Here is a 17,614-nt window from a genome sequence, read left to right as displayed (position 1 = left end):
ACTCTCAGTCTTCACCAGTTACAAATAGCTCAATGGTAACCACCACAGAGTAAGTCCCAGAAAAAACAACATTGAGCAAATATCTCTGTATGATTTTCATTTCATTGTCAAAATAAAATAAAAATTCCAAAGACTGTAATGCTAAAATTAGTATCTCTTAAGGAATTTAATTGCCATATTGTAAGAAGAGATTTATACTCACTGTTTCACTATGAGTTTATAAATTGATTCTGCTGTTTAGGAGCACTGTCACATGGTCCAGCTCAATCTGGGGTGCAGCAATAATTCAGCCACTACAGAATAGGAATTTTTCTATCAAACAATGCAAAACCATAGTAGCACAAATAAAGAGGTCACAGACTTCCAGAGCCTGACCTTGTTGCGTCCCCTACTGGTCTTGGGTAAACTAGCTGAGGGCAGGGAGAGCTGTCAGTTCTCACAGAAAGTCATTTGCCCATAGGCATTAAACAAACCTTCTCAGTCTTAGCTAAAATGGCATATATCCTGAAACTTGAAAGGAATGTATATCCTCTATATTCTAATTACTTTTTTGTGCCTATTAATTTTTTTATATGGTTGATGTGTTTTGGATAGTCACAGTATTCAGAGATACTCATAGTCTTAAAGATTATGAGTAATTTTGGTCATAAAGATCCTTTTTGTCTTATATTTTCATATTTTAAATGTAGGCCCTTCTTTTTAATTAATTTAGAATATTTTCCTTGAATTTTCCTTGAGAAGTTTCTTTCACAGATGGAAGGATAGAGGACAGTAATTTTCCTTTAGCTCATGTATTTTCTGTGTCTCTTCTCTTTATCTTCTTGAACTACAGGTGAGTTCATAGAATGCATGTGAAATGCCTGACCTTGTAAGTGTTAGATGTGTTTTACTTCCTGCTGTGAATGCAAGGATGCAGACATCTGGTGCTAAATAATACACTGGAAAATTTAATACATTTAGTAGGAAAAAAACCACACTACACATGTAAAGGAAAGATCTTTGGGGAAGCTGAAGTAGCTGGCCAAAGAAATATTAATCTCAAGCAGATGTTCTTTATGCATTGATGCAAGTACTCTCTCAAAAATCTATTTGTGTTACCTGGGATATAATATACTTAATTGATGCGACATTCTCTTTATGCCAGTAACTTTCCATTAATATGAAATAGCTTTTTGTTGCATATGTTTATACCTTGCAACCTGTTTGACTACTTAAGCTAACAAAGAAGACAGAAGTAATGTCATCTCATTTGAACATGTTTATAGTCTCTCTTAAATACCCAATTTGAATCAATAAAAACCGATATGACCACAGACAAAGACCTTTTAACTAATTAAAGTTAGAAAGTGGTGTGTTTATTCACCAGAGGGTGGCATGGGGTCATTCCCAAAAGGTGGGACCACCTTGAACAAAGTTTTCTTCCTTTTACTTATTCTTAAAATTTTGCATACAATACGTATGTATAACCTGAGCACCTCTTATCCCCATTCAGAATTAAAATGAGGCTATTAGTCCTTCATGCGTGCACAATTCTTCTCCTGATTTAGGTCAGTGGTTTCAAATTGGGTCAGTGATCCTTGAAAGATGAAGTCAGAAAAGTCTTCATCAGGTCTTTGTGACCCTCTGGCACGATCCAAGGTCCCCTGCTTGGTGATTTGTTGGTATAGAGTCTAGGTGCCGTTGCTCTCACTGGTTTCAATCTCTTCTTATAACGGGTCACTTACTCCACTTTCTTTTATAAACAAGCTCATAATAGCAAACAATATAACCATTAACTCTGGCTTAAGCATCTAATAATCATTAACCTACCATTTGCTTATATGACTTATATCTTGATCATTATAAATTGCTTCTAACCCTTAACCAAATCTTCACCCTTCAAAAATCATGATTCAAATTGAATCATGGAATTAGCAGAACATAATGCCAACAAAACAAACAGCAGAAATAACTGGCTTCAAAGTTGAGAAAGATGTTCTGATTTGAGGTTACTGAAGTGTTTGACAAAGAGCCACCAGTACATGAGCCCTGTCCCTGCTAGAAGAGAGCACATTATTTACACCATATCATTGTATAAAGAGTGATACACAATCTTTACCTTTTTTTTGCAGGGGGCTATATTTTAAAGCAATTGACATTGGTACTTAGGTAAAATCAGAACGACTGTGCACCCATAAGATATTTTAAAACTCTGTAAGGAAAGGAATATACCAGCACTACTTGGAAAATATTTTCAGTCTGGAATTTTACCTTTGATATGAGTGTCTTTTAAATGCAGATATAGATGAAAGATCTAGGCCCTTTAGTTTCTTCAGATGTAAGGCTTTGCTTGTAAATGAAGATTAAAACAGGGATGTTTAGGCAAGGAGAACCTAAAGAGACACTTTGGCACCTACAACAGGGCCCATGAAAGAGGGTCATCAGTGCTAAAAGTCATTCTGAAGAGTCTCTAGCATAGGCACTACAACAGCAAATCCATCACCACTTAGTTAAGTACCATGTTCAGACTTCAGGAGCTGTTTTAAGTATACTGATTTCAGGAACAAAAATCCTTCTTATTCAGCTTCTTGAGTTACATGTTTACAATATTAGTTATATGATTGAAGCCAGCTGAAGAATTTCCTAACTTGGTGAAAACCACATTCTTTATGTCTGCTTTGTCAAAAATTCTTTTTTAATAACTTTTTAAATCCAGCAATACTGCCCTTTAGTGTCTTTGCCCACTATGAGATTGCTAGTTAATTTCAAATAGATACCCAAGTTTGCTTGCTAGCGTGCAAACAATTTTTCCTACAAATTTGGAAATCCTTCCTCTAGTTCAGTGCCTTGAGCATTGTCCTTAAAATGTCTGTCATTCAGGTTTGATTCTTCGCAAAACTAGTGGCTCTTTAAATATTTTCTGAGAAAAAGGAAAACCTTGAAGATAAGGACTGAGAACATCTTAACTTAAAATAGCATATAACACAGTCATTGTACATTTTTTTTGAGTGAGGAAAGCAGCACAGGAAGTGCCAGGACTGAACTCTGACTGTCTAAAGGCATTTTTCTGCAGGTCACTGATGTTCTTTCCTTTGAATGGCACAGCTGAAGTGAACCACGTGGCCATTTTAACGTGACCTGTTGTAAAGGATATTTAACACACAAAGTATGGTGAAATTAAAAATGTGATGCTGACTTTATTTTTTGCTGTTATTTCTTTATTCAGAATTCTAGATTTTGTCCAGCCAGTTGCATGAAGTAGAAATTGAGTAGACTTTTCACCTAGATGCATTTTGTATGATTCAAAATGTGGAGTACCACTGCCCAAAGAGATGGGAATTTGATTTTGGATGGGCAGCCCAACATGGGTGGTGTTGGGGTGGGGGCATGGCTTTGAGTCCTGGGAGGAGTGGAGTCCGCCCTTCTGCCTTGGGGGATGTGCCCTGTGGACCCAGGGGAAGTTGTTCCTTCCCCAGGTCACTTGTAAACTGTCAACTGGGGATGTTCTACCCTTCTTGTGTTGGTGGTGTATGCTGCATTTATTTTGGTGGCCCCTCCTGTTGTGCCCCTATTGGTTTGTGCCCCTATTGGTTTGTGCCCCTGGGACTTTTCCTTTGTTGCATCCCTCTTGGACCCAGCAAACTCCATCATAAACTCCATCCTTGCTCTACCCCATAAAACCCACCACCCTGCCTTTGTTCAGAGTTCTTCATCCCTGGTTTATGCTCAGTTAAATCCTGTGTTAGTGATGCCCTAATAAATGGATTCCCAAGTTTAACCAGAGACTTGTCTCTTCGATTTCCCACATTGGTCACCGGTGGCTGCACCTTCCCTGGACATGACTTGGTTGCGGCACAACACAACATCAAAATTCTTGGCTTAGATTTACAGGTGCCACTGTGTAATTCAAAAGCTTAATGTTACAGTACTCATTTTAGAAGTACTTTGGTTCTTTTTATCAAGATTAAGAGCATTAATAAGTATGTAAAGTAAAAGCTTGTGTCTGCATAGCAAAATGCCCCTTCTCCAAGCTTAGGTCAGTGTAATTGCTGTCAGCAAGTTCTTTGGGCTTGAACTTTGGTGTCTTCAACTCCGAGTGAAAATGAGCATGTAAAAAAAACCTCAGTTTTGTTTCTCTTGACTGCATTCTTTGAAGCATCAGAATTGGTAAAATACCTAGTTGCATTTGAATGCAAAATGAAAATAACTACAATAGAACTATAGAAAATGTGATTCACTGGCTTTCTGTAAATAAGAAGTTTTCAGTGAAGATGTTCCATACTCAACTAGCATGTGAAGGAGAAGTGTGACAGCTCTTGAAACACTGTCTTTCATCTACAACATAGCTATCACAATTAATTCTCACACCAGTTCCTTGTTCCCACTCAGAAACACAGAATTCATCTTATTAAAATGCTGAAGTAGGTTTTTGTGTGTGTAAAGACAACACAAGGATACATTTTAATGTCCTGAATATTCAAAATAACTTATTACTCATTATCATGCTGTGCTGTCATATCAAATTTAAGATGTTCAGATGAAAATGTAATACATTAGTCACCTCTCATACTACAAATACCTATTATTTCTAATAAATGATAAACACTGAACCACATTCTGCAAGCTCTACTTAGAATAGACACTGTAATACTTTCTCTAATGCTACTGAGATCTGATGTCTTGTCCTACTTAGATGCTTTCAAGAACTGATTCTTTAATCTCATTCTCCATTTTATCTATAAAATTGCAAAGGAGATATAACATTTACAACAAAAAACGTATGATGGAATCAGCAAAATAAACATGCATAAATCTGCTTTTGAGAGTGGTTTAATGATTACCCACCCCACCCCTCCAGTTCTGCTTCCGGGGATTCCCCAGATTTTCAGCTGTACTGAACTGCTGCAGTTGTACTACATATCAACAGGATCTGGACTGCTCAAAAGTGAAATGAAGTTCAGCAAATCTGTTATTTCCACAGGGAATTATTATTCAACGAGGTATTCTTTCATGTTTTTCAAAGAATATCCACTTAATGACTTAGAGATTTTTAGGGTTTTGTCACAAGTTTTCCTTTCAGGACCCTCAGTGGCTTAACAAATAAGGTGGGGATGGCAGATATACCAAATAAACAGGGGTCTTTCCCCTCCAGAACTCAGAGCTGTGCATTAAACATCCAAGTAAAAAATACATCACTTTGGTGTGCTTCTGTGTGGAAATAATTATCTAGAACTTCATTTTAAAAGCTGCACTCTTAACATTACTGCCATTGTTCTTCTGGTTAGAGCCAGCAGTGTCTTGTAATTTTAGCAAAAGCAATGGAAATAATAAAATCTCTATTGATTAATCACATTGGCTGAATTATATATTGTTTCCTGAAATTTATGTTGTTCTCCAGACCTTTCTTAAGCAATAAAATTACTCTTTTTTTTTTTTTTTTTCCTTAATGGTAGCAGGAAGACATTTTTTGAAAGAAATGTAGAAAATCAGTTCATTGAGTTCCTTCTTGTTAAAATATATTAGCAAGGTCAGGTGATATTGTTCAAAAATCTAATAAGCAAAGAAAAATTGGTATTATTGCAAGGAACTTTAGTAGAGAAGTTACATAAGTCTGTACCTGTTTTCCAGGTATTTTGAAATAAGGGGAGTTCTCAGCAATACATGCTGTTTTCAATATGGACATAAGTAGTAAGTAGTCTCAGGAATTCTATTCTGTAATTTTTTTCAATGATTACTTTCAAATATGAAGAAAGTTCAAATTTAGCAACTGGAAGCATTGATGTTAAAGTAGAAAAGTTTGAAAAGTCACCATAATTTGATGCTGACATTCTTGTATTAAATACTGAGGTTCAACAGAGATTTTTCTGTGTGAAAGTTAATTTTATCCTCGAAATTAAGATAATGCAAATTATTCATATAAGTAGAGAAAATTCCATTTACATTCTGTAGCACTAGTAAAACATGAAAGGACCTTTTTTTGCAACATGGTTTTGCATTTTTTACTGAGCTGTGGTTTTTAAAGTTTTCAAATTGAATGTAAGGGCTGCTAGAGCTTGTTGGGTCCAGTGGAGTTCAGAAGCTGGGAAGTGCTCCTTTCTGACCCAGTGAAGCAGAATTTGATGGAATTTAAAACCTAGGGAGGGGATCCTCCTGTCCCACTCCTAATGAAGTGCAAGGTGCAACCTGTCATGAGGTTGAGCATGTATTCCCAATACGAAAATGGGCATATACCATACCCAGAGGACCAATCACATAGATCCATGGACAGAATAGCTCTCTTGCAGCAACTACATAACAATAAGCAGCACTCACATAAACATGATCAACACTGATCATTTAATTCCTTCTTTCTGGAGGATCGGGATTGATGGAATATACACCTCCTGACTGTACTGGCCCACTTTCCCTCATAGGTCTGGCATGTGAAATTTTAGTCAATACAATATCCATACCCAGGCTCTGCCCCCTTTACAAAGTGACTAGTTTAAACCTTGAGTCATTCCAAATGTAGATCTCATACTTGCCAATCAGTTCTGTTTGAATGTTGTTTATGGTTACACACACAGTCCCCCACACACCCTGTGGGTTTCCTCGGGGACTGGTCTGAGACAGTTCAGCTACTGACACCCAGCCCTCAGTTGCCTCACCTATGTGGTCTCTTTCCAGTGCCTAGCACCCATCCCATGCCCCTTGCCGTCTAGTCCAGCATGAAGTTAGCCTGAAGTCTGCTACCATTCACACACATGCAGACTGAGAATAAGGACTACACTTACACAAAAGATGATTAGAGATAGAATTTAATAACAATATACAATAGATTCATTTAGAAAAATGTTCACCTGCATCCATTTCCTTTCATTCCTTCTTGCCACCATCTACCTATATTTATACAGCTCTTCATATTTATGCCTTCCTTTCCTCTCCTGTGTCCCATCACCTAAATGCCATATATGTTTTGCACATACACAAAACCCTTAAGATATACCATAATGTTTTACACAATTTCAAGTTTCTTTCTTCCCTCTAGCAAAATTAACTGTCCTGTGCCAGCCTACTACCCTTTTAGGTAGGAATCGCCCTTTTCCGGGGCATCCTGGAAAGGAAGATTTTTCACTGAAGCTTCTTGGTAGGTTTCCCTATGAAATCATAACTGCAGCAACCATGTTCATCTTAGGAGCAGAAAATTCAGTGACTTCTGTTACTCATCAACTGTCATTACCCTTTTGATCATCACTGGTCTTTGTATTTGATTTGATTAACCTCTCATGGGATAACTTAAACCCTGTAAAATTCATAATAAATCATATCTTGCTTAGATCAGATATTTCCATCATTAAATTATTTTCTTGGAATTTCTAGTCCTAAAGACTTTCCTTGAACAGTATAGTTCCCTGTAATGTAATTCAGAAAGAACACAATGTACAGGTATACATATACATATACATATACATATACATATACATATACATATACATATATATGAAACTTCTTCGCTATTTTACATTCTTGGTACTTTCTCAGTGTACTTGTCAAGTTTTTTGTGTCTAAATGCAACTTAAACTTATGCAGCTGCTTTTGAATTTCCAAGAAAATCACAGAACAATATAGGTTAAATTGTATTAAAGCTCCAGGTGAACTATAATAAAGGTAAAGAGTAATTAGGGCTTGATTTCATGACTGTTTTAATTGGCCATAAGTCCATGCTCCCTGACTCACTGGGTTTTAGGCAGACTAGACAGACAACTGAATGATTCATTTTCACACAGATCCATTCCCTGCATCCATCAGAACGCTCCTCTGTAACAACAGCAGCAATCAATACTTTGTGCTTTTTACTATACTGAAGTGGGAGGATGACAACAGTTTTGTAAAATCTACATGTGGATTCAGATTATCTTGAAATTTGCTGTGTACTTAAGAGTGAAGAACAAGGTTGGGGAGTACAAAAAGGCTTTCAAGATGGAATTTTCTGTTCAAAAATGCAGGTCCTTTGTGTTTATGTATTTGTGAGGGTTTTTACTATGCGGGAGGAGTAATGTGTATATAAAACTGCCCATATTTTCCCCTTTCTTTGTCCATCCTTAAGATTTCAGCGATTCTTTTGACTTTCCTGAAACTGAATTCAGAATCTATTCAATTCAATATGCAAAACTCCCTGTCATAAAAGGAAACAATATTTTTAAAAAGCTCTGCTTAGACAGTGGATTTGTCCAAATAGTGTATAATTAGGAGCAAAATTCTTACGTGAAATATGAAAAATACCTTCATGGAAGATGCATCCCATGTGTAGGGCAGTGGTGTGATTTAGCATGATGTGCCATAGCTATTAAACTTGAACAAATACACCAAAGGTGTAAATTAAGTCCTATGTTTGGTAGTTTATCATGCTTGAGTTCTCATTTTTGGGACTTCCTGAGCTTGTATCTCTGCTGATGGCTGGAGCAAGGGTGAAAACCATATGTAAAGCCATCTCAGATAATATAAGTAAACAGAGAAAACATATTGAAAAAAACAAAATTTTTTTTATGGGATTGTCATGTTCCTTACATTTTCTTTGCCTTTTTTACAGAGACCTCCATTAAACTGAATTTGACATTTGGAAAGGGCACAAGATGCTTTGGCAACCTTGTCTCTTCATTGCTAAAGTTTTGGGAAAATTCATGTTTATTGAATGTGTCACAAATGGTTGATTATTCTCTGTGAGTCTCTTGTGCCTCTAGGCACTATGCATATATGAATGGAGACTTTGCAATATTTTCTTAGAAGCAGACAAAATGAGTCAGGGTTTTTTATTGTTAATTTTTGCCACTATATAAGAAAATTTTTCTATTCACTAAATACTTTTTGTGCCAAATTTTACATCCAATTTCCTATGAAATGCTTATTTGCCTTCTAGATAGTTTTAGGGAATGTTGATTTGCTTTGATGAGTTATTTTCCATTTAAAATGAATAATCAAACAAGACTCAAAAAAAAAAAAAAAAGAAAGAAAAGCCTGGAAACTCTCCTGTTTTGTGGGCTGACAGGGATAAATTTAGCCTTTATTCTGTGTCAAAGACTTTGCAGAGTCATTATTTACATTTTGAAGTTTCCAGAGGCTACTAAACATGACTCTTTCAACTCAGTCAAGGTAGGTCAGTTCATTTTCAAGGGTTTTGCTGATGTTAAAGGTAATGACACTGCTGTCAACTCTGTATTTTGCTATTATTAGTAATATGTATTGAATGTTTAGTGAGGTACTTGCAAATTATAATTATTTAATGGAAGTGATATTATGGGAGATATTTTAAATATTTTTTCTTTATTTTCATATTTAATCATTATTTGTAATTCTCATAAGATTATAATAAAGTAATTCTGTACAATGCTGCAAGATTTATGTTGCCCTCAGTATTGAGATATCTTGATTCTACCCTTGTTTATAGTAATTAAATATACTAAAGATCTTTTTCTTGTCTTTTTTTTCAAACTGTTTGCACTTAGCGATGTAGTAAGAAAGCATCAGCTTTGTTGTTGTGGATCCTGAAATCATCTGGAATAATTGCAAACCGTCCTTGGCCAAGGATCACTCTCACATTGACAACCACTGCTATAATATTAACCATGGCTGTATTCAACATGGTAAGAGAAAATGGGGTAATTTTTTTCTGATTTTTTGTCCATTTAAGATTTGCTGTTGCTGTTGTTTAGTATTTTTTTAGATGTTAAATTTATGGCCCATTGCTATGCCAGGAATCTATATGATAACAATTGCCAGAGACAGAAATGTAAAGCAGAGCAAAAGAAAACATAATGTGTAATTGAGACCTCTGCAAACAAGATGCTCAATAAGACCTCAGACCCTGGCTAAATTTGTTAAAGAAAAATATTTTTTATAATGAACAGAAAAGAATTTAATCCCAGATTTGAACTGCACAAGTCCCTTAGTCATATGCATCTCTTAGAAAAACAGCATTGCTGAAAGAATGAAGTATCTCCTCATGGGATTTGTGGAAGACTTTGTGTGAAACAAGCTAAGCTTTATTCAGATCTGTGATGCTCTTCTGCTGACTCCAAAATGATCATAATGTATACATTATTGATTTTACATGCTTGTCTTTTTTCAAAATAGGAAAAAAAATTCAAAGTTATGTCAAAACTTCAAAAGAACTGACCTACCAATTTGTTAGGGCTTACATCTACTTAAGTCATTTCAACCCATTCTTTTCTCTCCTAACAGAGAAAATCCATATAATTTTACTATTCTTTTGCAACTATAGCAATTATAGAGTAATTCTGTCATTAGTTTGCCTAAAGCATGCATCTCATTTAGTCTGAAGGGTCTGTTGTCTAATGGGATGAACAGTACATGGGATCAAAAGTCTTCTTTTGTTTTGTCCTGTTGGCTAAGGTGTGTTCTGTTCATAAACCTGTGAAAGTATTCCAGTTCAGTTCTGTAGCTGCAAAATGGGAACTCTAACATTTATCCAGGCAATGTTTTCATCACAATATCAATGCATACATATTATTCACGTTTCAAGTGACTGAGAGTCACATTTCGGTGCTTTTGAAATTGCAACTCTAATGTTTCCTTGAAGTGCTGGTATTTTGCTACTTAGGATTCATAAAAGACTTAGAGATTGATAATACCTACACTGTTTTATTTTGTTTTCCTGCATTTCAGGGGACCTTAGTCAATCATTTGTTACACTAAGTACTAAACTTGTCCAAATAATATAATATAGGCTTTTAAATGTGAACACTTGAAATTTCTGTTAGTGTTCTCTCCAATTTTATTGTTAAATTTTTCTAGTCTTGTTAATGTTGGTTTTCTGTTTTTTGTTTTTCTACTTTTTTTGAAGGAGAGCAGAGAAACACAAAACTAATTCCATTTCCAAAATCTAAAATTCACCTAAGTGAATTTACTGTGTAAGGCTGGGAGAGAAGAAACTCAAAAAAGCAGTGGTTGAAAATGAGAATATAAACTGACTTTTCATCAGTGAAAGCAGTTAGCAATTGAAGCATTTATTCTGAAAAGTTGATTCTCCATTACCTGAAGATTCTATGCCTTTTTGAACTATAACCTTTAGCCATGTGAGTTATACAACAGCATAAACCTCAGAGATTTAGTAACTTGTAAAATTAAGATCAGGCTAGATTTTCTCTTATTTTGAACTCTGTAAATATATCAGAAGAAAAGAAAGAACCCACTTGGGTTTAAAGTATACATTGAGTTAGACTTCATGCATATGGTTATTAAGTTAAAAAATTTAAAAGGAGATATGGTCAAAAACTGCTTTTTGCTTAAACTAAAGTTCTATTACTGTGTACAGCCCACTTCAAATTTGGCCTTCAAGTAGTAAAAGGCGTTCTATCAAAATATAAGGAGTTTTTCAGTACATAATTTTTAGGAAAAGGCTTTAATTTTATTGGCTCATGTCCAATTTTATGTGGACTGAATGTTATAGTAAAACCTAATAGGCTGTATTTTAAAGTCTTAGTACCTTATCAGCAATTTTACAGTGTTACAAATAATCATGTTCCATGATATTCATGAGATGATGATTTTAAGTACAATTCCCACCTTGAAACCAAACATTAATAGCTTGACTAGCAAAAATGACTTTAAATGTGATTGTGAAAATTGCATTAGCAAATTGTGGGAGAGACTCTGAAGTATCGTTACTGTATCTCCAAGCAACATGTAGAGTCCACTAACTGCATTTACTTCCATGATCCATTTCAGTAGAAAAAGGCAAAATGTAGCCATTAAGATTTAATGGAGATAAAAAGTATCTAACCATGCCACAACCTAATAAATCATCATTAAGACCAAAATGTCAAATAAAACTCAGTCTTCATGGTCAAGGGGTGCAATTTTATTTGAAATTAGCTTTTTCAACAGATGTCTAAATCTCTTGTTCAGGTTTGAGACATATGTAGTCCTGATCAGCAAAGGGAAGTTAAAAATCAGCTAATGTCACTTAAGTATCAAATAGTTCTGAGTTGAAAGGAGAGGGTAAGCATTAGATATAGAGCTATATAGACAGCAGGACATCTATGAGAGCCTGAGGAAAGCTGGTTTTGGTCAGGCTGACCTGCTTTAAACTGATCAAGAAAGTATCCTGCATGGAGCAATCCAGGTGGCCCAGAGTGACTGTAGGACTGCATGACTGCAAAGGGTCAACACTTGGAAGCTGAATGAATGACTGTATGCAATACATGAAATGATTGTGCCTCACCATCCTCTGGGATTAATGTGATCTCAAAGAATACAGCATGATAAAAGAGTGTTGCAACAGCTCTTGATTTCAGTGACTTCTTCTTCAAACACATGGCACAGGAAAATCTCAGGGTTGTACTGTCGTACTCTTGACTACTCTAACTACCAGCTTTAGGATTCAGGATCTTAGAATCATAGAATAGTTTGGGTTAAAAAGAATCTTAACAGGTCACTCAGTTCAACTCCTCACTGCCATGGTCAGGAGCATCTTCAACTAAATCAGGTTTCACAGAGCCTTGACTAACCTCGGAGTGTTTCCAAGAATGGGGTACCCACAACCTCCCTGAGAAATCCGTTCTAGTGCCTCACCACTCTCATGATAAAAAATGTTTCCTTATATCTAATTTGAATTCACTCTGTTTTACTTTAAAACCATAACCCCTTGTCCTACCATGACAGACCCTGCTACAAAGTTTGTCCCCATCTTACTTATAGGCCCTCCAGGTACTGGAAGGTGCTCTAAGGTCTCTCTGGAGCCTTCTCTTCTCCAGGCAGAACAACCCCAGCTCTCTCGGCTTGTCTTCACTGGAGAGGTAGTCCTGTCCTCTGATAATCTCTGTGGCCATTTTGTAGCTATTACTTACTTTCCTTTCTTTTCATCCAGTGAATTTTGGCAACTGGGCTGTTTCCTCCTAAAGAACACATGTTTAGGAATGTGAATACTGAAAGAGGTTTGATTATTTTTTGCTCCATTGGTTAATGTACATCTGTGAGCACAAGCAGCCTTAAATGATGCAATCATTAGCCTCCCCTAAGTCATTAATTATATCCTATGTTCAAATAATGACAAATAATCAAACCTGCTTTCATTCTCATAATGGAAAGTTGGTTTCTTTAATATACGTTCCTTTTAGTGCAGCTGACTCTGCTGCTGACCTTGTATTTTTAATTGTCAAGCTCTTTGGCAGATACACTCTAATTATACATCCCCACAGTGCCTGGTTTATTGAAGACCCTTTGTTTCGGATGGTGCCTAATGCATGTCTTTCAAGAAGAATAGACACTGCCTAGAGGTTGACCTGGCCTCAAGGGTGGAAAGAGAAAGCACAGCTTTTCATTTAAGTGGTACTCACAGGTCCCAGTCACAAATCTATTCTAGATTATAGACAGGATTTAAGGAACTTGAAAAAAATCAGTATCAATCTAGGTACACTAGACTTGCAGACATGCACTAGCAGGTGAGACACTGCTCTGAAATAATGTTTAGAGCAGTTCCGGTTTCTTTCAAGGGTGTGGGAAGAGATAGAAAAAGGGCCAGCAGGCTCCTCACCTCCTCTGTTGGTGGGAGCCTTGAGCAAGACAGTGACTTGCCACTACATATTGCATCTACAGGGGGCTAGGAATTGAATACATGGTGGCATAAAGATAGTTAAGTGTTTTCGCTTGGCACACAAATGTCATAAAAAAGAAATTATTGAGCAATTTTAATTTGGTCAATTTGACTGTTAACAAGAGATATGCCACAAGACACCAAATAACAGATGCATGATCACTGTGATGTTAAGAGGCCTTGTACAAACCCTGAGGCAAAATGCTCTAAAAATTCTGCTAAATGCATTTCAGTACTCTCTGGATTTTCATTGTTCTTTTACAACTTGCCAATATCTCAGTATCACCTTTATATGGTAAAAGTGCATAACTGGTAGGAACTTATCATTTCAGGCTGTCCTTAAATCTCTCCTTTTAAGCCTGGGAAGAGAGAGAATGATACCAGAATCTGGGACTCTTTACACTATTCTTGGGGTATTCTTGTGAGGACCTAGGAATAAAAGTCCTGACTCAACTGCCAGACCAACTGGCATTTTTCAAAGGAAGCTGTGATATGCATTCTACATCCAAGTACTTTCAGACCTCAGTGAGAAAGATGGCTTCTTTTCTAGTGAAATCTAAACTAGTGTATTATGTTGATGTTTTCAGACAAGAGATGCACTAATTTTCTTATCCCATGTTTTGAGGGGAGGGTCTATCACCACATGGCTCCCATTGAAAGCAGGTATTTTCATTATGTAAGGCAGAAAACTCACAACTGAGGATTGCAGATCATGTGAACACAAGAAAAGAAAAAAAAATGTTAGAATATATGAAGTTAAAATAAGAACGTAATGGTAGCATGCTTAGATGTTCCCTGGCAAACATTGGTATTTATAAAAAATACTGCTTTCATTTGAGTCATTTGAGTAGGTGTGACTGCTTAGTAGGACTGAACCTACTCTTACAAAAAATACTATGTTGAAGAATAATATGTATCTTCAAAGCAAGACAGCAGATATAGATAACTGATGAGAGACAAGAAAGACAAGTGCAAACACATCATTCAGAAATAAGTAGTGTCACCTGCTCATGGCAGGTGACAACACTTTCATATCCTTTTTTTTCCCCTTTTTATATTTATTAATATATGCATAGGTATACCATATTTCATATAGTGTTCTGTGTATACATGTAACATTTATAGGTCAGAAATGCTTTGTGAAAAGTTAAAAACCAAAATTAAAATGCTTAAATATAAATTAACATATATAAATATGCCTGCCATATGTGTTTATATAATATAATTGTGTTTGAGTTCTTCATGTTATATAATCTTTGTTCTGGGGACATGCATAAGGTGGGATTCTGAAACTGAGTATTTCATGTTTATAGAAAAAGTATATGCACTCTTAGTGTGATGTCAGTTCCCTTAGCATATGCCCTTGTTAACAAAATCTATTAAATAGCTGGAGGCAGGGAAGGGGAATAAATCCTCAAAGCTGTCTGAAGGGCTTTTGCCCAAAATTGTTTCTGTTAAACAAGGCAGATGAGCATCAGCTGGCTTAAAAAGTAACCAAATTACTTCAAAAAATCCTTAAGTAAAGAAGGAAATAGTGTGAAAAGAAGTATAAAAGGATCAGAATCACAGAATGGATCAGGTTGGATAGGACTACAGTGGGTCATCTGGCCCAACCTCCCTCCTCAAGCAGGGTCATCCTAGAGCACATGGCACAGGATTGTGTCCAGATGGTTCTTGAATATTTCCAGTGCGGGAGACTCCACAACCTTTCTGGGCAATGTTGAAATGTGTAACAGGAGACAGAGAGCTGTGAGTGGAAACAGATGATTGTCAACATACTATTCTGATGCCGTCATAAATTACTTCCCTGGCTTCACACCTCTGCCTCAGCCAGCAAGAGCAGCCTGCCTGTTGGATACTGTGACCTGCCTATCATGAAAATGGGCAGAGAACAGCACGGGCTGGGACAAGCAGGGACCATTGCTCAGGTTTGTCCCTGCACGTGAACTCACAGGGACCTCTTTCCAGCATGTGCATTGACAGCTTGCAGGGAGCTGCACAGGTGCACATAAAACTAGAGTACCCCCATCTACTTTCAGCAGCATGTGCCAGTAGGGGAACCTGCATTCCCAGAAGAGGGAGTGTGTGCATTTCACCCACACATCTTGTGTGGGAAGAGGCAGATGTGCATGTAACTCTCTGCATGTGTACAGCATTAGAGCTCTTTGGGACCAGTTACAGAAGGGTTTTTCAAAATCTGTAGGTGTTTATTAACATGTTGTTGGGTCTGTTTTCATGGTTTATCTGTTATATTTCTGATACTGATCTTGATCCCAACTTTGTAGTTCACTGATGGCAGGTTAATTATATGTAGTTTCACATACACAGTTACGTTAGCAAATAATGTTACATGCACAGTACATATTTCACATGCACAGTTATGTTAGCAAATCAAGAGAACACAAAAGTGCAACTGCATAAACACAGGTGAGTGCCAGCTCGGTTTTGGTAGTAGGTGGTGTATTGATAACCTTTGCAAATCCACAACCTTGTAGCTCTGTTGAAGGGGAGTTTGAGAGAGAATGTCTTCGGACTCCTCTCCACAGAGCTATAAAACATATCAAAGGGCACTCAACACAGGCAGTGACATGGGAGGTTGGATAGTTTTTAGAAAGATAAAAGAAGTCACAGCGCATGTACATTGCTGACTGCTGCCAAGGGGGATTGTGGTCTCTGTCCTTGCATGTTTCCAAGACCTGGTTTTACAAAACTATGACTGACCAGATCTAATGTTAGTAAATCAATAAATTGTTTTGACCCAAATTTAGTTGCTCCAAGTGAAGTGGTTTCCTGTGTGATTACTGGCTGAATTTGACCAAGAACTGGCTGAATGACCGAAGAGATAACTGGATTCCCTTTTCTGTTTCAATTACATTAGTCCTGGTATTGATGTCAGCATTATTATGTTACTGCATTTGTGTAAACCAACTTCAGTGAAGCTTCTTATTCTTTCTCTAATTCTTCCTGTGTTTAAATAGGACATTAAGCTGAGGTAAACACAGGAATAATTCATATCAAATTTATTTCATCATTGTCTCTTGGATGTGTGAGCTTCTGATATATGAAAGTAATATAAAAAAGAGATTTTTGTCTTTTATTCAAATTGAAAGTGTCAGATGAAGGTTAGCAAAGTTGTTTTTATTTGAGAATACAGGAACAAGTAATCATGGTGTGTCATATTCCTTTTCCTATTTCAAATTAAAATACAAAAAATAGTGAAATGCCAAAGTTAAGTTTACATGCAAGGCTTTCTCTGCTTCTCCATTTCTATTCTCTATTTTGACCTTAAACAGCTGTCATGCTAATGGATTATATGTTGATTTTTTTTTCTAGTTTTTCCTAGATAATGCTGTGATAGCTTTTCCTTCAGTTCTTAATTCATCAAATGCAAGTTTTCCTGGTTCAAGTAATCAGACACAGTGGTGTATACAAAATAACTGTTTTTTCCTACCGGTAAGTTCATTTCACATTTCTTTATTTGTTTACAACAATTACACTAAATTGAGTGTTACCAGATCTGCTTGAAGTTAAACACCCCCCCATTTCTGAGACTGCCGTAAAAGCTTGATTTTTTTTTTTGCCAGCTGCAACTGCATTTGAAATAAGTGGGAAGTTAAATGAGATTAGTACTTCTGAAAATAGAGGTTTTAATAAATGTCAGATTTCAAAAGCAGGAAACAGCATAATAACAAGGAAGTTTAAGTCACCCATGCTAACACATTACAAAATATCAAGACAACACACAGCATCTGCAAAGCAGACTGTGCACTGAAAGCCAGGTTAGTCTGCAAGCAGATTTCCCATGGTGGGAATCTTTTCAGGTGACTGACCTGAAAATATTCACAATTTTCAAGTGTGAAATTGTCATTGCACATTTGGTAAAAAATGGTGTGAGAGGGTGGAAATAAAACTTTAATGTACCACTATTGTTGTGGTTTTAAACCAGTAACTAAAGAAATTACTTATTTCTTGTTGTGATATATGGATTAAAACAAGAGCAAAACAGGCTTAAAACTTAAAAGGAATAAAGACAGTTTATTAACA

General features: G+C 36.4%; 1 protein-coding gene across 6 annotated transcripts in view; it reads left to right on the top strand.

Annotated features, from left to right (window-relative positions):
* ADCY2 (adenylate cyclase 2) overlaps positions 1-17,614 on the top strand; it is a 276,092-nt gene that overhangs the window by 230,037 nt on the left and 28,441 nt on the right. For all 6 annotated transcript variants that reach the window (XM_015617679.3, XM_033512153.1, XM_015617680.3 and 3 more), the window contains 2 exons: positions 9,462-9,599; positions 16,904-17,023. In XM_015617679.3, the coding sequence (XP_015473165.1) occupies positions 9,462-9,599; positions 16,904-17,023 (258 nt within the window). The remainder of the gene's footprint in view (positions 1-9,461; positions 9,600-16,903; positions 17,024-17,614) is intronic.

The sequence above is a fragment of the Parus major genome, chromosome 2, assembly GCF_001522545.3.
Source record: "Parus major isolate Abel chromosome 2, Parus_major1.1, whole genome shotgun sequence".
NCBI classification, from domain to species: Eukaryota; Metazoa; Chordata; class Aves; order Passeriformes; family Paridae; genus Parus; species Parus major.
The sequence above is the reverse complement of the archived record's forward strand: the minus strand, read 5'-3'. Positions and strand labels throughout refer to the sequence as shown.